The sequence below is a fragment of the Vipera berus genome, assembly GCF_964194415.1.
Source record: "Vipera berus genome assembly, chromosome: 2".
NCBI lineage: Eukaryota > Metazoa > Chordata > Lepidosauria > Squamata > Viperidae > Vipera > Vipera berus.
Window position 1 is genome coordinate 94,076,857 of NC_138203.1, and position 22,534 is coordinate 94,099,390.

Consider the following 22,534-nt stretch of genomic DNA (forward strand, 5'->3'; position numbering starts at 1 on the left):
GAAGCGTTTTACTTTCTGTGTTTGTTAAGACGATTGATTCCAAAGTAAATGGTGATTTGTATAAGAGGAAAGAAGTGAAGACATATAGGATGAGTTTTTGAATTAGGGATTATAGTGATAGATGAGGGGTTTTTTTTTAATTTTCTTTCTTTCTTTCTTTCTTTCTTTCTCTTTCTCTCCTTTCTTTCTCTCTATCTTTTCTTTTCTTTTCTTTTTTTCTTTTCTTTTCTTTTCTTCTTAGCCTGGAAGTTATCTGTGGTCCTTAATTATCTGTGAGGGGTCCTTGATGCTCTCTGATAATGTTATCTAGTTTGGGTAGTGAAATGTCTTTAAGGAAACAAGCAAGCTCCGAGAGCACCAAGGACCTCTCATTTCAACCCTGAGCTACAAATATTCTCCTTTATTGTTACTTATCAGTCTCTCACAGAGAGATTAAGGTTCCTGACTGGAGAATAGATACCCATGAGTGCTCTGCCACATGAATTGTTCAAGGGACCTAAACCAGATCCCTGGAGTTTTTTTTTTGTTTTTGTTTAGGAAAAGTAATATACATAAAAGTCACTAACCTATTGTCGCCATTTTTGAAATAGGTCAGGCAACCTGGTTTTGGATTCCCCCTTTGATTATCCCTGATCGTTGATAATTTGGTCTTAGTTTTATAGAAACTGCAGTCTGAAATGTCTGGAAAGTTTCCTACTCTTCGAATTAAGCTGTGAGAAGTCAAGCAGGACTTTTGACTAAAGTGACATAAGAACAGACTCTGTTCTAGAAGCATGCTTTTAATTAAGGCTCTCTAAGCACCTCAAACCGCTTGGGGGGTGTATGAAAGCCCTAATAAGCAGGCATATACATAGAATGAAGGCTACTGCTAAGCTTGTAAGCCGCCTTGAGTCTTCGGAGAAGGGCGGGATATAAATGGAATTAAAATAAATAAAAAAAATAAACTATGACACACCTCAAAATAAACAAAAATTCACGCAGAATCAAACTTACAAAACAACTTCCTAGGCAAAAATTCGAAAACATTTTGGTTTTCCAAATTTCCCCTCCAAAATAAACTTCAGCTTCTAACTCAATTTCATCTGTCATTTCAGTGCGTCAATTTGAACAAGTTGGAAGCTGTGCCTGACGAAGGGTGGCTTGTCACCAAATCCATGGAACTGCTGGACCAGAGACGATTCTGGGCTGGCATAATTTTCCCTGAAATCGCTCCTCAGAGTGTGAATTTGCCCCATCATGTCAAATATAAGATTCGGATGGATATTGATAGCGTGGAAAGGACCAACAAAATCAAGGACAAGTGAGCATCCTTTGGAGCAGAGCTTTGTTAAGATCCTGACTAATAGCCTCAGACTTGAGGACTTTAATTTACAGTCAGTACAGCTGTAAATCGTTCTTGCCCGTTCTTGCAGGTTCTGGGATCCAGGTCCTCGAGCGGATCCTTTTGATGACATGCGCTACATCTGGGGAGGCTTCACCTACTTGCAGGATGTAATAGAGCAAGCAATCATACGGACTTTGACAGGCTCTGAGAAGAAAACTGGTGTCTATGTTCAGCAGATGCCTTATCCATGTTATGTGGATGACACGTAAGACATACTAGATGAATATCCTGTTGATATTTCTGGTTCCACCTGTTGTGATTCAGTGTCAGCCTGTGCTCCCAGCAGCTGAGTCCGATGAATCTGAGGAGTAGGAGGAGGGGTTTGGAGAGCCTTTGGTGTCAGAGGGAGGCTCTGATGCACTGTAGGACTCTCAGCCTGGCCCCTACAGTCATGTTCCTCATGAGGCTCAGCTGTGTGAGTACGAGGTGTCAGACTCAGAAGAGTCACAGCTGAATCTGTTCAGAGACGCTAGAAGCAGAAGGCAATCCAGCAGAGCAGAGCAGAGAAAATCAATGAGGCAACTCAGGGAGAGGAGGAGAAGGCAGTGAGAAGCCACACCTTGGGACTGATAATAAAAGGGGAAGGTGTGGGCGGGGCTGAAGGCAACCATTTGGAGACATTCTAAGAGAATCCTGGTCTGTTCTTGATACTTCTGCTTAACTCTTTTTTGTTGACTCTTGTTTGATATTTTGATTCATTTATTGAAGGAAATATTCTGTTGCTTTTTTGTTTGAACTGTAAATAAATTTGGGTTGAGTTTTTCCAGCCTATAGACTGTAAAAAGGAAAAAGGGGTTGTCCCTGATGCACAAACAAGGCCGGTCATAGGCTGGAACAGAACACCACCTTAATGCAGAACAAGCCATATTGTGACAGATTTAAAAATCACACCTTCTCTTAGCTGGAGGAGATAGTAGAATTTCTGCTTTAAAAAAAGTCCATACTACAGACCTCTGGGAGGAAGGTGCTGCAAGAAGCCTCCTTCAACCATCTCAAAGGGAGCAGGTATCTTCAAGATGGTGACAAGAGTGCTTCCTAGGATAGTTTTAATTCCCTGGGGCCTAAGAGTCTTTAGAAACAAATAGCAAATGCCTCTGAAAATATCCTCCTAAACCTTTGTTTGCCCACTGCTCCCTTTCTAGATTCTTGCGTATCTTGAGCCGGTCAATGCCTCTTTTCATGACTTTGGCTTGGGTCTACTCAGTAGCAGTGATCATCAAGGGGATTGTATATGAGAAGGAAGCTCGGCTGAAAGAGACAATGAAGATCATGGGTCTCAACAATGGCATCCTCTGGCTTAGCTGGTTCATTAGTAGCTTCATCCCCATTCTCATGAGCGCAGGGCTTCTGACATTCATCCTTAAGGTGAGATTGGCTTCACTTTCCCCCCCCACTCCTTTCTTGATGGGTTAATGCTGTGGTTTGTTCCCCAAACTTGCACCCTCAGAATACAGTAGACAACCAGCCAATTTAATTCTCAGTTTGCACAGGACAATTATGGTTAAAGGTTAGGGGAATAGCCCAACTTATCTAGAAGGCGCTGGCCTGGAATATGAATCTATTTCCTCGATAGTACCAATGTTTCTTAACCTTGGGAATTTGAAGAAGCACGGACTTCAGCTCCCAGAATTCTCCAGTCGTTGATAGTAAGGATTGACCTTGGCTAAAACATTAGCTGAATTCACATATTTCACACATCACGGCAAGTCAGAACCAAACAGATCATATTATGGCTCAGTGTAGTGTGGGATCCCAGCCGTTGTCCAAGCATGCTTCACGGAAGTTTGATGCCACGAAAATATTTCTTTGAATTATTGGAAAATGGCAATAAAAAAGGTAGCCAGTGACAGATCGGTGTAAACGTATAGCTTGTCTGTAGAAAAATATGGATGGTGCCAGGTCACTACTCTTTTTTTCACCTCTTACCTGGGGAGGGGGGAAACTGAACTTGGATGCTGAGAGTATACTTGACAAAGCTCTGCAGTCATTTGTAGTAGTTGTACTTTTTTAAATGGTTCGGTGTTTGGTGCCATACAAACCTATTTCCTCTTTCTCTTCTTTTTTTATCCAGAAAGGAAACTTGCTGCCCTACAGTGATCCCAGCGTGATTTTCATCTTCCTGTCTCTCTTTGGTGTAGTAACCATCTCACAGTGCTTCCTCATCAGCACCTTCTTCTCCAGAGCCAACATAGCAGCTGCTTGTGGAGGAATCATCTATTTTACTCTCTATTTGCCTTACCCCTTATGTGAAGCCTGGCAGAATTATATCGGTTTCTCTCTCAGAGTATTTGCAGTGAGTATTGCAGACTTTCTTTGTTGTTGTGGGCTAAGCAAAAGAGATTGCCCAGAGTCTGGTATTTCTAAGATGCCTAGAACAACAATCCACATCTCTGCTGCTCGGATGGAAAATTTTATCCATGTACATCTGGAAAGTTGGGAGGGCTGTAATTGAAGAGATTTTTCCTGAGTATTTTTTTACATTGGTTCCTTAATTCTATGACTAATGTATAACAAAATCTAAGTTACATTTCAACTCTTAGTAAAGCTTTCAGATCCACCAAATTATATGGCTTTCCAATGCACTTTAATCTATTTTGCTGATCGCTTACCTGTAACGGTAGTCATAATATTTACTATCCTTTGCATGGAAAACATTTTAATATGAAACCTTCCCATCATCCTCAGGAGCCAGAGGACATGATAGGGGCAAAGATACACAGAGTCATGTTTCCGTTGAATGATTATCCCTGTCGGGCATATATACTTTAAATCAACCCTGGGCAGTGGTTGAAGTATCAGTCTGCATTTTTTTGACTTTGGGTCCCTTTTACTTAGTGTATGCAAGAGTGGCTGGTATAATCTGACCCATGGGCTTTCCTCACATTCAAAAAAAACTTAAATAGTTTTATTTTTTTTTAATTTTAATCCCATTTATATCCCGCCCTTCTCCGAAGACTCAGGGCGGCTTACAATCTAAAGCACAAATCAAATGTGCTTAGCAATAGCCTTCATTCTATGTATATGCCTGCTTATTAGGGCTTTTTCACACACCCCCAAGCAGCATTATTACAAAGTCAGCTTAATTGCCCCCAACAATCTGGGTCCTCATTTTACCTACCTCAGAAGGATGGAAGGCTGAGTCAACCTTGAGCCTGGTGGGATGCGAACCTGCACTAATTGCAGGCAGCAGGTGTTACTTAAGGAGGCATTAGCCCACTGCTCCACCAAGGCTCTCTAGTGAAAGTAATAAGAGTTCTAATTGGCGGTCTTTCTTCACAGAGCCTACTTTCTCCGGTGGCCTTTGGATTTGGCTGCGAATATGTTTCCCTGTTTGAAGAACAGGGGATTGGGTTGCAGTGGGACAATTTATTTGAAAGCCCTGTGGATCAAGACAGTTTCAACTTGACCATATCTGTCTTCATGATGGTGCTGGATAGCTTGTTGTATGGCATTATGACTTGGTACATTGAGTCTGTTTTTCCAGGTGAGGAATCTTTCTCCTCCTCCTCCTCCTCCTCCTCCTCCTCCTCCTCCTCCTCCTCCTCCTCCTCCTCCTGTTAATTTCTACAGCCCCGTCTTCTTCTCCCCGTGAAAGCCACTGCCACTGTGGAGGATAGGGAGCATAGCTGCTCCTCTGCAGGGGAGAAAGCAGAGAAACAGTGGCAAGAAACAAAAAGCATCTTAAATCTTACGGGAGGTATGGATGGGAGGGTTGATCTAAGGAACCAGGAGGCATGATCAGAAGAGAAGTCCCACAATGGGAGGTGCCCATTCTGCAACTTTAGAATAAATACTGCAATACTGACTTCATAACATTTCCTCTGGAGAAGCAGCAAAAATCTAGGCTAATTGGTTCAGCCGCAGAAATGGTTCCAAAGGTCTCAAGTACGGTGGGGAACACCAGACAGGAACAATTCCTAGATATGGAAAGCCGGCTTTCCTATGCATAAACCCTTAATTGTGTGATTAAGTTACTCAAGAGTTGAATGTGCAAAAACTAGAAGCTCTAAGCTTGCAAGCAGATTTCTCAAATTGTAAGAGAAGATATTTTAACAGTTAATTCAGCTCAGTGGAGAAAATTGTTTTTGGAGGATACATGCACATCAGTGTTATATACTCCCGTCAGTGTTGCCCGCTGAATGTATTTCTAGAAAAGTTACCATTACAAGCATTCAGAGTCTGTCTAAATTGATCTTATTGCAGAGATACAAAGACTATCACTATATCATCCAATCTGCATTTCAATAAATGGAAATAAGGTTAAGGTAAATTGAACTACAGGGCTACAAGTAGAAATTCTAGAAGGCAATCAAAACTAATGTGTGTGCCAGTTAAAAGAATGCATGTGCATTTGTGACGCACAAATAGAAGAACCTAGAATTTGTTTCAATTAGTTTTAATACTTAGGGTTAAACATATACAGATAGTCCTTGACGTATGACCACAATTGAGCCCAAAAATTTCTGTTGTTAAGTGAGACATTTGTTTAGTGAGTTTTGCCCCCTTTTACGACCTTTCTTGCCCCAGTTGTTAAGTGGATCATTGCAGTTGATAAGTTAATAACATGGTTGTTAAGTGAGTCTGGCTTCTCCATTGACTTTGCTCGTCAAAAGGTTGCAAAAGGTGATCACATGACCTTGGGAAAACAGCAGTGGTCATAAGTATGATCCAGTTGCCACGCACCTGAATTTTGATCACGTCACCATGGAGATGATACAAAAGTTGTAAGTGTGAAAAACAGTCACTTGCTTTAGTGCCATTGTAACTTTGAATGGTCACTAAACGAACTGTTGTAAGTCAAGGACTACCTGTATGTGATGTCAGTCAAATAGTAGATGCAGCTAGAACTTCTTTGTGTACAAAACAAGCCTAGTTCAGCCATTTGAAAAGCCCCTTTTCATATCTCAAATGCTGTGACCAATTCTTTTGTTTCGTGAAAAACTACTTTGCGTTCTGTTTAGGTCAATATGGCATTCCCAGGCCTTGGTACTTCCCCTTTATGAAATCCTATTGGTTTGGTGAGGAAGCTGGAGGACAGTGGCTCTCTTCTCATGCTGCAGGATCATCGGAAAGTAAGTGACTCATTGGCAACCTTAGATGCCCGTTGTAATAAGGAAGAGGGCTTATCACCATCATTATTAGTCCTGGACAGACCACATTGGGCAGCAAGTGACTTTTACCGGTTTCAAACATTTTCAGCATCTTTGGCAGCATTCCAAGGGACATTAATAATAATCTTAAGCTCTATCTTAAATGTTCGGTGCCAGGTTTTCCGAGGCCGATATTGTTTCCTCTTTCCTTCAGGTGGTATCCAACATAGTGCAATTTTTGGATGCCAGTCTTCAGGCATACATAAGATATGGCCAACAAGCCACATTTGACGTTCGTTCACACTTGATCTTTTTAGTACCTATTCGTTAGTGATGTGGTCACAATATGAGACACAGAGAATTCACCTCTTCTCGGAAAAAGGGGTAGTTAAGGAGGAATGTTGGGATTTCTTATAATTCAGAAAGGTTGGATCAGATGGAACATGGGCTCATCCTGCAAAAGCGTGATTGGATTTTAAGCTGTAGCATTGATGCTGAAACAGACCTAATAACCAGGGCCTGTTTAGAAGCAGCAGCATATCTGATCAAACGTAGGTCAGATAATTCTCACCACAGCCTTTTTTTGATGGAAATCTTCTGAAATTTCATAGTTCTACCTGGGACTTCTACCAGTACCTGGGATCAGTTAGATTTCCAACAGTCATATTCCCTGGGATTCAGAAAGTGGCTACATCTACATCGTATCCCAATGTGCCCTACGATCTCATTATTTTCGCTACCTACATTATTGTTCAAGAAGACTGCACACAATGCAGATAAAAATCTGATTACTTGCTTCGTTGGATTTCCTTTCCCTTTTTATAGTTTGCATGGAAGAAGAGCCAAGCCATCTTCCCCTTGGGGTCTCCATTAAGAACTTGGTGAAGGTTTACCGTGATGGCAAGAAGCTGGCTATAGATGGCCTTACACTGAATTTTTATGAAGGGCAAATTACCTCCTTCTTGGGGCACAACGGAGCAGGAAAAACTACCACAATGTAAGAGGAAGAAATGGCATCTTGATTCATAGCTGACTCTGTCATTTGGGAAACTAACTTCTTTTCTATTATGTTTAGGTCCATTTTGACTGGCTTATTCCCCCCAACCTCAGGCACGGCCTTTATCTTGGGTAAAGACATCCGTTCTGAACTCTCCACTATCCGGAAGAATCTGGGTGTTTGTCCTCAACACAATGTCTTGTTTGATGAGTGAGTCACATTACCGATCACAGTTCCCTTGTATATCTTACTCATTTATTTCATTGTTAGGAAAGTACATAGGGAGATGGCGGCACTGGTGTTGGGGAGAGAGTATACATTTGCCCATATGTCTGGTGGCTCAGGGATTGGAATGCAGCATTGTAGGCTAAATCTGCTCACAGTCTGGAGTTCGATCTTGTCAGGTTCAAAGTTGACTCAGCCTTTCATCCTTCTGAGGTCAGTAAAATGAAGAGCCAGATTGTTGGGGACAATATGCTGACTCTGTAGACCGCTTAGAGAGGGCGGTGAAACACTATGGGACTGTACATAAGTCTACATGCTATTCCTATGTGAATAGCATCTGTGTCAATGTTGGCTAGTCCACCAAGTTCTGTAGGATGTATTGCTTTGCTCCAAAAATGTCCTCGAATTCTTGAGCTGCTTCAGAAAAACATGATGGAATATTTAGGTACTGTAAGGAACGGCACGAAAACGTACCAGAATCACATTTTTTTCCAAACAGAACAATTGTGGTACTGTGTTGTGATACAGTAAATCAAGTGATGGATTTCTAATGCATGTTCAGGTTATTCTTATTGACTGTTCCTGGAACTGGGTCCAGCCGATAAATCATGGGTAGTTTCATCTGTAGTACCTGTATTGTTTTCTGTAAATAGTGCTTGGAACCTTTGGAAGAAACCAGGAGATAAAGAGCAAGGCTAAGCAGTGGCTTCAAACCCTGGTTTATTTTGAGAGGAACAATCCTCCAACCATGGTTCATGCTGTATAATACACAATTACCTGCTATTGCAGTCCATGGATGGTTAGATGTATTAGCAGGCAAGATTAATGCATTAGGTAAAGGTAAAGGTTCCCCCGCACATGCGTGCTAGTCGTTTCCGACTCTAGGGGCCGGTGCTCATCTCCGTTTCAAAGCCGAAGAGCCAGCGTTTGTCCGAGGACGTCTCCGTGGTCATGTGGCCGGCATGACTAGACGCCAAAGGCGCACGGAACGCTGTTACCTTCCCACCGTAGTGGTCCCTATTTTTCTACTTGCATTTTTACGTGCTTTCGAACTGCTAGGTGGGCAGAAGCTGGGACGAGTAACAGGCACTCACTCTGCTACGCGGCACTCGGGATTCGACCCGCCAAACTGCCGACCTTCCGATCGACAAGCTCAGCGTTCTAACCCACTGAGCCACCGCGTCCCTATTAATGCATTAATAAGCCATAATTTGGCTTTTTTTTTTGTTCTGTCAGCCCCATTTGCTCCCTGTAAATAGATTTACTGCCCACTGAAGCATAGTAAGTGAAGGGGAAGAATAATGATTTTCCCCCTTGGCAAAGAGAGTTTTGTGCAAGAACCCATTTATAGATAGAGCCCTTTTGTTTTCATTTGCTGACTGTGTAACTAAATGGGATTGTTGGCAGCTTTCCTCAGATGCTCTGACTCCCCTAGATCTTCAGAAGTTGTGAGCTTTCAACCCACACTGTTATGTATTAAGCTTTATTGGAAACCTAAAGCTGTGTTTAAGAGTCACCACCAGGAGGCGTTGAACTGTAACTGTTTTGGCGGGAAGCAATTTCGGCGGGGAACAGAGGTTCAATCCGATTGGTTGGTTGTGTACCTGGCCAGGTACTGGCCAGGTATATATAAGAGTGCAGGTAACCCCTATTCCCCAGTACAGTCACTTCCACCTAATAAAGAGCTGTTATGTTGTACTCATCGTCTCGGCGTCCTTCCTGCTCTCCAGAACCCACTACACAACACACACGATACAGTTTTCTTAAAACTGCCTTTTCTCCCAAAACCCTTCAGGCACGTTTCCTATACGTATTTGGATTGTGTCCACAAGCATGTGACTTAAAGAGAACGGGAGGGATGTTGAGGAGAGGAGACTGTTCTAATTCTACCTTGGACATGAAAGGCAGCTAGGTTACTTTGGGCAAGTCACTCCCTCCCTCTCAGCTCAGCCTACCTCACAGGTTCACTGGTGTGTGGAAAATAGGAAGAGGAAGGAGTTTTATGTACAGTATGTTCACCTCTTTACATTACTTTTGAAGTAATAAAGGCAGGATAAAAATCTAATAGATAAATAAAACAACCACGCCCTCCTAATTCTCTGTTATCTCCATCAGGATATTCTTATTGTACCCCAGGTTGATTGGACTTCTAGAAGCTGCGGTCAAGGAAGAAAAGCATCTGTCAGAGAGGATTGATTAGGAAAGATTAGGATAGATAATAAATGGTCTGATAAGCTGTCAGCAACCTTCTTTGATCTGTGTATAGATGGTCTTTGGTAATTTCCCCCACTAGTGAGTTACAGGGTGTTCGAAAACATCTGGTCATCGGATTTTATACCATGTCATCTATGGCTGGGTATCAAAACTATAAATGGGAAAATAGCCTATGCTAGGCATAGTCTCAATTTTAAAATAGATTAACATAACCAACACACGTATATAATGTCTGGTTTCTCCTCCTTTTCTCCCTTTTCCCTAGGCTGACAGTGGAAGAACACATTTGGTTTTATGCACGCCTGAAGGGGCTGCCAAAAAAGTTGGTGAAAAAGGAAATGGAACAAATGGCTATAGATGTTGGCTTGCCTCACAAACTCAAATCTAAGACAAGCCAACTTTCTGGTAAATTGCTATTACAGTATTCAGTTGTTTAGGGTTGCTTATCTTCACTGCATACCTGTAGAATGTGAGATGTTGAGCGCTCTCTGGGCTGATAAATCATTGCTCTTCTTTTGTAAGCGACAAAGAGACTTTCTAAACTCTTGAGAACAACATTCTTTGTACATGACATTCTATTTATTGTGGGTGGTAGATGGAGAAGAAAATGGGAAGAAAAAAAATGTGGAAGGTGGTCTCAGTTGAGCAGCAAACATGAAGATTCCTCCTGGATGGTCAGAAAAAAAATCGGAGGAGAATAAAATTTTTCTTCTCCTCTGCATCCTGGGATTTATAGCATCTTCCTTGAGGAATTTAGTGAATTAAAGGAAAAGAAAAGCAAGTTCTCATTTCAAGATGGCCCATCCATATTTAAGAAATCTTTGCCCGTATAGAGTGATAAGAAAAATCCAATGGCGTCACTCTGGAATTATATTTCTTTTCATTTGCCTCCTAAAGGCATGGATGTGTCCTTCTGCAAATTGCATTATAATTAGCAGTTAGGTAGCTCATCTGAAGGATATTTAATTGGGAAAGGCTATTTCGGTGGTAACCTGCCTGCCCGCTTGCTTCCCATTGGGATATATTCACATAAGTGCGTGATGGTTGTTCTTCCTGTTTATTTGTTAATCAAATTTACATGGCCACCCATCTCATGAAAAGTGGTGTGCAATAATCAGATGAAACAACTCATATATAAAACAATCGTTCTAAGAATTTAAAAGCATTAAGAAACAAAATATCCCCAGAGAGCCTAAATCTGTCCAAACTTGTCTTCTAGGTGGCATGCAGAGAAAACTTTCAATAGCTCTGGCCTTTGTAGGTGGTTCTAAAGTTGTCATTCTTGATGAGCCAACAGCTGGAGTGGATCCATATTCCCGAAGAGGGATCTGGGAGTTGCTCTTGAAATATCGACAAGGTATTCCCTCTTTGTCTTGTGGGTCAGTGAAACTTTGCACGCTTATGTTGGGTGATGGTGGTCGGAAGCACGATTTTTAAGATAGAAAAGAGCAGAGGGTTAGTGGCAGAGTACCTATCTTACACGAGGAAGGTTCCTACTTCAGTGTCTATAACCTCCACTTTGCGCGAGGAAAGAGTCCTATCTAAAACCCCAGAAACCAATTGCCAGCTAATGCGCACAGGATTAAGCTTGCTCAGACGGTGATCTGATTTACAATTTACAATTTAAATTGCATACAGTTTCAATTCTATATTGTGTCTTCTTGTTTGCCTCCTTTGTGTGCGAGAATGAGACGTGTAATTGCGTGCAATAAGATCACTGTTTTCATTAAATATTCCACATTTGAGTTGAACTCTCAAAAGTATGCTTGTCAAAGATTTTTCCGTGCTGAGGAAGATTGGCCAGAAGACGACTTAAGCTTAAGTCTAAGCTGGCTCTCCAAGATCTTCCAGATGAAAGCTTTTGTTCACAGCAACCTATCACTATTACTTTTCTGAGCTTTCAAGTTAAGGTGTCTCACAGCCCAACAATCTGTGTACTCTTTTAAACTAGAGATGCTAAGGATTGAAAGTGGGACTTTCTGCAATGCGACGTGTGTTCTCCTCCACTGAGTTATGGATGTTCCTCATGAGGTGGTGTTTGAATAGGCTGTGGTCCTCCAGTTGACCCTTCAGTTATTTGCAAAGTTGTGCATAGGAGAAAGAACCTGATGCTACTAACAAATTTCTGTGTTTTAATTAAGGGGCAGTCATAAAGTTAGCATCAGATTTCAGCCAGCTAGAATGGCAGATCTTCATCTTCTATGCCTTCTTGCTTTGGCTTCTGTAAAAGCATCTGCAAGTCTCTTTGGATAAGCTTGGGAACCCCCATGGTCCGTTTGTGGGAAAGTCCGTTTGTTCCTGTTTCCCTGCTATCGTTTGCCCATGTAAGGAAAAACAGAAATCACACGATCACTAAGCTTCCCTAACACAGGTGTGTTTCTTTTGAATGGTAGGTCGCACTATCATTCTCTCCACCCACCACATGGATGAGGCAGACATCCTTGGAGACCGAATTGCCATCATATCTAATGGCAAACTTTGTTGCGTTGGCTCTTCATTATTCCTGAAGAACCAGCTGGGCACTGGATACTACCTGACCTTAGTCAAGAAGGATGTCGATTCTTCACTCAGCTCCTGTAGAAATAGCAGCAGCACAATATCTTATCTGAAAAAGGTAGGAACGGTTGCCAGTACGGCTTAAAACGATCTAAATAGATGGGGCTTCTCAAGTGTAATAACTTCTTTCTTGGGCAGGGGGGGGTCTGTAATCATACAAAATGTTCAGGAGCACAATGGCGCCAAGACGTAGCAATGTTCTGATTTCTAATTGATTTGAGTTCAATGCCTGCCTTGCTCGCTCTTGCGTTAAGAGTTGCAGTGTTCCTTAAAATGTATTTCCTCTTGATCTACATATCTTGTGATGACCTTTTCTTCTGTAACTAGGATGACAGTGTCTCTCAGAGTAGTTCTGATGCCGGCCTTGGGAGTGACCACGAAAGTGACACTCCAACAATAGGTAAAGTTGTTTCTTGCGAACTGAACTTCTTCTGCACTTTGTTTGGCTAGAAGGGTAGCTCTTAATCCACAGTGTAGTATTTTGATAGGATTTTGATATTAATTTTCTTGACATTTTTTTTAAAAAAATAGACCAACGTCTGCAGCATTGATAGACTATTGATCTAAGCAAGGAGTGTTAGCAACCAAACTTTACTTCTGACAAGTTGCCTCTCCTTGATGGGCTTTTGCTGTTGGTTAACGTAGTAGTGGGATTCTTCTCTCCTCTTACATCCCATAACACCTGCTCTTCTAAAGAGGGCCTCGCCCCCTGGAATAAATCTGGGAAGGACATAGGTAGCTCCCCCTTATCCTCATGGCCCAGGTGGGCTTCCTCAGTTACGTGAGAATCCTTCCATGGGCAGATGAAGCCCTTCTATTCATGGAAATTACAGCCTGTGCCTAATTTTCTATTGGGGAATTCAGTTCTACTGTGCAATAGATAAGAAGTGGTTATCTTATATTGGCTCAACTCCCAGAGATAAGCACTTTGATCGTTAGCAATATCTGACATGAAAAGATTACATTTAGTTGGCACGGCATAAAGCGACAGCGGCAGGAGCAGAATCTGACGACTCCTTGCATTCTTCTAGATGTATCTGCAATTTCTAATCTGATTATGAAGCACGTCCCAGAAGCAAGACTGGTAGAGGACATTGGCCACGAGTTAAGTTACGTCTTGCCCTATGAAGCTGCCCGAGAGGGAGCTTTTGTGGAGCTGTTTCATGAGATTGATGACCGCCTCTCTGACCTGGGGATTTCCAGCTACGGCATTTCTGAGACTACCTTGGAAGAGGTACGTTGAACCACGCAGAGGACAGCAGCAATTCTGAAATCATCCACAGCTTGGCTTGCTCCCAGCGAGCTGCGGCTGAAATTTATTTTATTACTTATTTTTTATCATTAAATTTCCTACACTGCCAATCTCACTTAAGGGACTCTGGGTGATTCAGAACAACGTAATAAATCAATACGAGGAACAGCTCAGATTAAAAAAAAAAGTTAAGAACAAAGTGAAAATTTACCAGTTAAAAGTGAAAACCAGAATTTAAAAAATTTAGACAGTTAAAAAGTTAATAAGGCGGAGGCAGTGCCTTCAATCCAACAGCCATCCCCAGAGTTGCAACACCCCCCCCCCAAAAGCCAGGTCTTCACACCTTTCCAGAGAACCAACAGAGTGGAGGTTTGCCTCAACTCTGAAGTCAGAGGTTCCAAAGGGCCAAAGCAACAGCAGAGAAAGCCTTCCTCCTGGATCCTGCCAGTCAAAATTCTTTGACCAATGCGTTACGCAGCATGTCCTTCTCCCTGCTTAACCAGATGGGATGGGTGCAATGTAATTGGGAAGAGACAGCTCCTCAGGTACCCTGGTCCAATAATAGCCTTTTTACACTTGGCAGCGAGGCATGCTTCCAAAACGTGTCCATTCTCATAAAATGAATCGCAGTGTTACAAAACTCTGTTAAAGTGGTGGCTTTTCTGGTCGGTAAAAATAGTAATAGTAATAAATAAATAGTAATAATAAGAAATAAAAACTCAGAATTTGGGGGCTGTTCATGGATCTAATTCTCTGTGAACTGAGGTCAGGGAATATTCAGATGTCTCTGAGGAGCTGCGCATGAACTTGGTCTCCACTGATGTTACTGTGAGCTATGCTAAGAGCAGTTCTCTACAGTTCTGCCTCTGGATTTTACTTATGCTTATCAGAGCATCCATGCATGGCAGTACAGGCCTAATCAGAACAGCCATCTGTGTGGTCGGCAAAAACCTAATCTTTTCTTCCAGCATTCTTTGGGAAAAGAGCTGTCCTCTCCTAGCCACTCTGCAGGGATCTTTGAAAAAACTAAGTCACTTTATCACCGAGAACTATGGCAAAAATGTATATATTTAATAATACACGTATTGACAGCAGCGAGAATTACATTTGCCCAGTATTGGAAAAATGAAGAAACACCAACAGAAGAAGATATAATTAGGAACATTTTTGGACTGTGCAGAAATGGATAGGCTTACATTGAAAATGAAAGGGAAAGAAGATGCAAAATATTTGCAAACATGGGATAATTTTTACAAATGGCTAGAAAAACGGAGTTAGAGAGTAGGAATGGAAGTGGTATTACTATTCATGTCAAATATGTGGACCCAGACAACACATTGTTTATTAAGCACTAAATATTGTAACTATAAAAACTTAATTATTGGTATAGTTAGTTGCGAAGTCATGTACGACCCATCGCGACCCCATGGAGAACGTTCCTCCAGGCTTTCCTGTCCTCTACCATCTTCTGGAGTCCATTTAGGCTCAAGCCTACTGCTTCAGTGACTCCATCCAGCCACCTCATTCTCCGTCGTCCCCTTCTTTTATTGCCCTCAATCTTAGCATATTGGACGCCTTCCGACCTGAGGGGCTCATCTTCCAGCGTCCTATCTTTTTGCCTTTTGGTACTGTCCATGGGACGCGGTGGCTCAGTGGGTTAGGACGCTGAGCTTGTCGATCAGAAGGTCGGCAGTTTGGCGGGTCAAATCCCGAGTGCCACGTAACAGAGTGAGCGCCTGTTACTCGTCCCAGCTTCTGCCAACCTGGCAGTTCGAAAGCACGTAAAAATGCAAGTAGAAAAATAGGGACCACTACGGTGGGAAGGTAACAGCGCTCCGTGCGCCTTTGGCGTCTAGTCATGCCGGCCACATGACCACAGAGACGTCCTTGGACAAGCGCTGGCTCTTCAGCTTTGAAACGGAGATGAGCACCGGCCCCTAGAGTTGGAAACGACTAGCACGCATGTGCGGGGGAACCTTTACCTTTACTGTCCATGGGGTTTTCATGGCAAAGATACTGGAGTGGGTTGCCATTTCCTTCTCCAGTGGATCACGTTTTGTCAGAACTCTCTGCTATGACCTGTCCGTCTTGGGTGGCCCTGCACGGCATAGCTCATAGCTTCATTGAATTACGCAAGCCCCTTCGCCACGACAAGGCAGTAATCCATGAAGGGGAAAAACTTAATAAAATATCTATTAAAAAAAAGAAAAGGAAAAACTAGGTCACTGTAACCTTAACTGTAACCTAGCCCTACCTGGAAATGTCATGGATTAAATCAGGAATCTCTTTTCTAAGAATTAGTCTGCCACTTGAGGATAGTTCATCTTGGGCTTTTTTCTCTTCCATGGGATCCAAATCTTTGGGTCTTTTCTTACTTGTGCTTAACCTTCGGGAGTCCTTCGGGAATAGGGCGGTATAGAAATCTAATTAAATAAATAAATAAACCATACCACAAGCCTTCCCCTGCATCCCCTTTTCACTGCTATGTCATCAGGACATTGCCTCCAACCCCTTCTCCATTCATGAGTGAAACAGGTTAAGTCAGCTTAAGCTGCACAAGTGTTTATGTAGTCTTCTCTAGTTTATTTCACCAGAGTCCAAAGGCTGCTTCAAAGTGTGCAAACCTGTTAGGATTGTAATTGTAGTGGAGGCATAGAAGCAGGATAGAGTTGGACTGTTAACTCTAAGGGGGAAAATACCAACGCAGTGTAGGGAAAGACCCTTAATATAAAGACCAGGGAAAAATATTTCCTTTAAACTTCTGTTTTGCTATACTTTTACTCCTAACAAAGTTGTTAATAAACTTTTTGGGATGAAAAATATTTTTTTAAAGTCTTCTAAAATAGCCACGATAATTGTCAGTCTTTATTTTAGACAGAAATCTAAAAGGGTAGCATCAGAAAAAAAAGAGCTTGTGGAAACAAAAAGAACATTAATCCTGCTTAAACGTAAAGCATTTGATTCCTGGCTGAAGTGTTAATATGAGAGGCATTTCATCATTCAGTTTTCTTGATTTTTATCAAGTTGGAATCTGCTTGCTTTAACTGGCATTATTTATTTATTATAAATAATAATAATAAAGGTTGGATTGGTGTTATTTATTATAATTAGATTTGTATCTTAACTTTATTTTGTACAAATCAAGATGGTGTAAATCAGTATTTCTCAACCTTGGATTGGATGCCTGTATGGACTTCAACTTCAACATGCTGGCTGAGGAATTCTGGGAATCAAACTCCACATGTCTTAAAATTGCCAAGGTTGAGAAACACACTGCTGTAAATTATGCTCCCACCTCCAATTTCCCCAGTAACAACCACCCTGTGAGGTGAGTTAGGCTGAGAATGAGTGACAATAGTTCTGTTAGCTTTCATGTTTAAGATGGGACTAGAACTCATAGCCTGCTGACTGCTAGTCCAGTACTTTCACCACTTGAAATGACTGATGCAGCTTATTCAGAAGCATACTATAGAGCAGGGGTCCCCAACCCCAGGTCCGTAGACCAGCACCGGTCCACAACATGCCAGCAAGCAGGCCTCACAAATAAGCAAAGCTCCATCCTCGGGATGCAGGCAGTATTCAAAATCATACCCTCTCCGGTCTGCGGAAAAATCTTTCTCCATGGCACTGGTCCCCAGCGCCCAAAGGGTCGGGGACCTCTGCTATAGAGCCTTGAAGGCAGATCCTGCAAGGTAGCTTAGCATAAAGCAGCATACATTAAAGGCATCACTTTTGTCTTTCAGATTTTTCTCAAGGTGGCAGATGAAAACGGTGTGGATGCAGAAACTTCAGGTAAACAGCAATAATTGTGCAACACTGGAAAACGTTAGATAATATAACAACTGAGTTGAGGATTAATAAAGCCTGTTCAATTGGCACATTAGGAAAAAAGTTAAGGAAATTTAAGAAGAGGAACCACAATTTTATTACTTGGTTGGATTTTATGATTTACCTTAATAACAACAGATTACAATATGGTATATTCTTTATATACATTTTCACAAGTATGCTACCTAACTTTATTATTCATTTTTTTTTTGTATTTTCTATATTTCTTTCCTTTTTTAAAAAAATGTATCTTGGAATTACATTAATGCAGTTACTTGACATTGTAAAAGGAAAAAAAAATAACTATTTCTTAAAAATATATAACAATAAACAATATTATTAAGATAATATTTGCGGTCCTAAAATCAGTATTGTTGTACATTAAATGCTCCTTCCATGTGGTAGCCCTTAATGTCCAGCTAATGTGTTTGAAATCTATGGGGCAAGAAAGGTTTATGCCAGCAATGGGGACTTCAGAAGGATCTGTCAGTAATAAGGTGATTCGTGATGTGAATTGGATTAATCTATCAGCATCTTTCAAGTGTTGCAGCTTCCATATTAAAGTATTTTGATGTGTGCTAAAAGCTGGTATCACTTGAAAGTCTGCTGAGAAGTTTCACAAGCCCTGGAATCAAAGAACTGTGAAATGAAATCACTCAGCAAATGTCGATGAGATTGGCCTTTAGATGCCCAGTTATGAAACAAAGCTGCATCCACATCACTCTGCTTCTAGTCCATTGCCTTTTCTACTAAAAATATGATGTGTCGCTTCTTTGAAGCGACTTCTATTTCTTTTCTGGGAAACTTGGCTGGATAAGACCCTTAAAAATAAAAGGAAAACAGAGCAAAAAACATACAAGTGCAATAGTTTTGGCAGGTTGACTTCAATTTTGATAGACAACAAACTTTCCTTTTCAGATGGCACATTACCTGCTAGAAGAAACCGAGTCTTTGGAGACCGACAAAGCTGCCTTCGCCCATTCACAGAGGACGATGCTTTCGATCCTAATGATTCTGACATAGATCCAGGTAGAGTGGAAAGCCTCCATGTTTCTCTGCATGTACTACAGCATGAGATTAAAAAAATAAGTTGTGCTTATAGCTGACGATCCACTACAAACTGATGTTCATTTGTGCTGTGTGTGATTTGTGCATCATATTTCAAATAAGGACTTTGAGGTTTTGGATGGGTCGTTGTACTTCAGGGGAGCATCACCTCCCAACATGCCCTTGTTTGGAAGAATGCTGATGAATTTCATGCACGCACAACAAAATCCAGTGTACATAATACAAGGCTCAAGAACAGAGGTCTTCAAACTTGGCCCTTTTATGACGTGTGGACCTCAACTCCCAGAATTCCTCAGCCAGCGTTAATTTTACTGGTAGCCCTTCCTTACTGACTGTAATTGGAGACAGAATTTCTGTCGCTAAACAAAGCTGAGGTGAAATGTGATGTAACCATACAGCTTAGCAATGGCAGTTACAGCGATTCCATTGCAGTCGTTAGGAGAGGAGTTGCAAAGAATATACATCCTTCCATTCCATCATTCAGTTAGAACTGAAGAAGAAGCTTGGATGAGAAGCGAAACGTTTTCAAGGAAAAACCCCCCAGGAAAGTTCCGATGTCTTTTAGAAAAGCACCTTTGGGACAACCATGACCTGGATGATTGAGAATCTCCGTAGTCAGATAACCCAAAGTGTGCTAATGTTAGAAGAAGGTTTGATTTTGTTGCCCTTCTTTGGGCCAAGTTTGTCAAATGTCCCATGTACGTTCTCTTTATTCTTCCTGGATATTTTTTTTTAGTTCTTATCCCAGGGATGGTGTAGCATAGTAGCATACCATCAGGTTTTCAAATGATGTGTCCCTAAACTTCCCCTTTAATAGCATCCAGTTTTTAAGGGACAGTAAATACAAAAAGATAAAATAAATTAATTATTCATAGTTTCCTCGTATTCATTTGATTTTTTCCAGCTGTTTGCTTTTTTTTTTTTTAGAAAAAAATCATCCAATGCAATAATGGCTGTTTTGATGTTGCTTTTTCCCCCCTCTTGATGCATATATACATCAAAAAGAATCCCAAAGGTTCCATTCAACCGCTTTTATCATTAGCAACTCTTCAGCCAATCGATGCACCTGAATATATCCTTCCACAGAACTCTGAGCCAGCATGGATTAGTCTAATGTTCCATATTCAGAAATGAAATGTTTGGATTGATCCATGAGAGAAACAGCAGGGCAGGGCAAAAATCAAAGATGCATAGACTGCAACAATTGTCTGAGCTAGGATAGTCTTGCTTATTTATAGGGTGTGGTTTTTTTGCTGGGGGTGGAAGGTGGGTTTGCACCAATTTTCTACTGATTGGCAAAATAGTCACTGATTATGATTCTCAGTGCCTTTACTGACAGGTGTGGGTAGATTAATAATTGCTTAAAGTTACTCTTCACAAGCTCAAGGCCATAAACATATGGACAACATCTTGCCCAAAAGCATTTTCAATCTTTGTAAATTATGGGGACAAAGGGGGGGAAATGTTAATTGGTTTTGAAGTGTATTGGAAACTATTTGCAAATTAGTAGGCTGCTAGTGTGGCAGCATTCATTAACTGAAAGAAGTTATGGTTGTACCAATTAAACAATGGCACATTTTTATTGTTTATTTGAATTTATTAAACCCCTATGCACTCTGGGTGGTGTACAAAACTGGATAAAAGCATAAAAACAGATAAAAACACCAAATCAGAAGGACAATCCAGACTGAAATTATCTTAGAAACAGCAAAAGCAAACAAACCACCAGTGCTAGACAAATAACCCAAAGCTGTACTAAATCCAGATTTTCAAAAGCTTTCTAGAACTCTAGGAATATTAATACATGAGCATCTTTGACCTATTTGTCATAACAAGGAGAAAACAGAATGGATGATCTTTTCACTCAATCTGAGAATCCAAATTTTGATCATCTGGGAACTTTTCTTTGAGCAAAGAAATCAAACTATACTTTTAATTGGGACTCTATGTGTCGACTTAAGAACCATGGTATGATTTTGAGACAGCATATATAAGGAGACATGCAAAAGATTTCCTGAAATGTTTTTGGTGCAAAATGCAACATCACAGAGAAAAAGCTAAACAACTGATAAAGTTATCAAAAAAAAATTAAGGCTATTTCAAATTTGGAATATTGAAACTTTTACTATAAGATTTTGGAATTCACCCTAGAAATTGTTTTGACAACAGCAAGTCATAACAGAGTTAAGAGACCTTATGATTTAAATTGGACACTTGAGGGGACTAAAGTTCAGGCAGAAGACCAAAAAAAAAAGTCCTTTCCTTTCAGATTGGATTTTACAAAATGGCACAAAATAATACAACGTTTAAAATATTAAAGGTTATCTTTGAAGAATGGGGCCAGAAATCAGTAACCACAATATTATGTTATTGGTAACAATGCTTCTATGTGATTGAAAGATTGATAGATAAATGATGTGAATGAAGGAATGACAGGTCTGAAACAAATTTTGCTTGATGGAATCAGAAATATTAGATTTTAAAAAGTGTAAATTACCAAATAGACAAGACATTCAAACTGGAAATACAAAACTGTGGATTACAAAATAGAGAAAAGTTAAGAAAATGACCCTGATAAAGACTTTTTATTGAATACACAAAAGATGTGGTTAAAGATTTGAAAATCAAAGAGAAAATACAAAAGACAAAGCAAGCCAATGACCTGGGCAATGATTTCCCATAGCCTTTACCAAAGAGGTCTGTTAAAACCTTGAAAAAGTCTTTGCAATAAAGAAAGACAACATCTGAATCAATTAAAGATAAAGGCAAAGCAGCGCCTTCATTTTCTGCATCGCAAGAGAAAAGCACATCTTCCTTCCCCTGTTCTGACCACTTTCTACAGAGGGACGATCGAGAGCATCCTGTCATACAGCATCACAGTCTGGTTTAGAAGCATCACTGCTTCAGTCAGGAAGGCAGCGCAGAGAGTGATGAGGATGGCCGAAAAGATCCTTGGTGGTTCCCTCCCTTCCATCCAGGACATAGCACCTAAGCGTTGTTTGAACAGGGCCCACAAGATTGCCTGGGACACTACACATCCTCTTCACGACCCATTTTCCTTGTTACCTTCTGGGAGGAGGCTCCGTGGTATCCGAAGCCGAACATCCAGATTCAGTCACAGCTTTGTTCCATACAGTGTTAACCTTGTGAACTCTCAAGCTTCCTCTTTCCGTTATGTGTTCAAGTGATTAATATTTATATGTTACTTATATGTAAGGGCGAAAGTTTATATACATATGTTGTATTATAGCATATTTGAATGTGTGTTATGTATGTGTGCACTTTTGAGAGCAAGCCACTAAATTTAATTTTTAATGCGCGCCAATGTGCCCACAGTAAAGAAAATGACAATAAAGGTTATCTACATTTGAAGAGAAAATTTACCTGCTGCAGAGCTGGAAAATCTACCATCTCTAACAACTGCATCTCGTAGCCTCTTTAAACATGGACCATGGTGGCTGGGGCTCTTGGGGTGGTGGTGGTTGTAATGCAGCTACATCTAGTGAGCCATACAATCCTCCTATGCTAAGCAAGAGAGGAAAGGTTTCAAGGCTTTAAGCAATGCTAATGTAAAAAAGTGTCTTGCCTAGAAGTTCTTTAGCTTAGGGAAATAGATGAAAGCTTTATTAACTCCCAACTCTTCGCCTGCAGAATCTCGGGAAACTGACCTTCTGAGTGGCATGGATGGCAAAGGATCCAGTCAGATGAAGGGCTGGAAGCTGACCCAGCAACAGTTTGTAGCTCTACTTTGGAAGCGGCTACTTATTGCCAAGCGCAGCAGAAAGGGCATTTTTGCCCAGGTGAGTTGGATTCTCTCTGTTCAATTCTACAGGTAGTCCTTAACTTACAACCACGATTGGGACTAGAACTTCCATTGCTAAGTCATGCCCATTTTCACAATCTTTTTTGCCCTGGTTGTT

General features: G+C 41.0%; 1 protein-coding gene across 1 annotated transcript in view; it reads left to right on the top strand.

The window, feature by feature from the left end:
• Positions 1-22,534, top strand: part of ABCA1 (ATP binding cassette subfamily A member 1) — a 126,735-nt gene that overhangs the window by 75,900 nt on the left and 28,301 nt on the right. The window contains exons 13-28 of the mRNA XM_081320309.1: positions 1,095-1,300; positions 1,413-1,589; positions 2,527-2,749; positions 3,456-3,677; positions 4,664-4,868; positions 6,346-6,456; positions 7,300-7,471; positions 7,550-7,681; positions 10,176-10,315; positions 11,130-11,267; positions 12,304-12,524; positions 12,794-12,866; positions 13,498-13,700; positions 17,462-17,510; positions 18,465-18,575; positions 22,266-22,414. Of these exons, the coding sequence (XP_081176435.1) occupies positions 1,095-1,300; positions 1,413-1,589; positions 2,527-2,749; positions 3,456-3,677; positions 4,664-4,868; positions 6,346-6,456; positions 7,300-7,471; positions 7,550-7,681; positions 10,176-10,315; positions 11,130-11,267; positions 12,304-12,524; positions 12,794-12,866; positions 13,498-13,700; positions 17,462-17,510; positions 18,465-18,575; positions 22,266-22,414 (2,532 nt within the window). The remainder of the gene's footprint in view (positions 1-1,094; positions 1,301-1,412; positions 1,590-2,526; positions 2,750-3,455; positions 3,678-4,663; positions 4,869-6,345; positions 6,457-7,299; positions 7,472-7,549; positions 7,682-10,175; positions 10,316-11,129; positions 11,268-12,303; positions 12,525-12,793; positions 12,867-13,497; positions 13,701-17,461; positions 17,511-18,464; positions 18,576-22,265; positions 22,415-22,534) is intronic.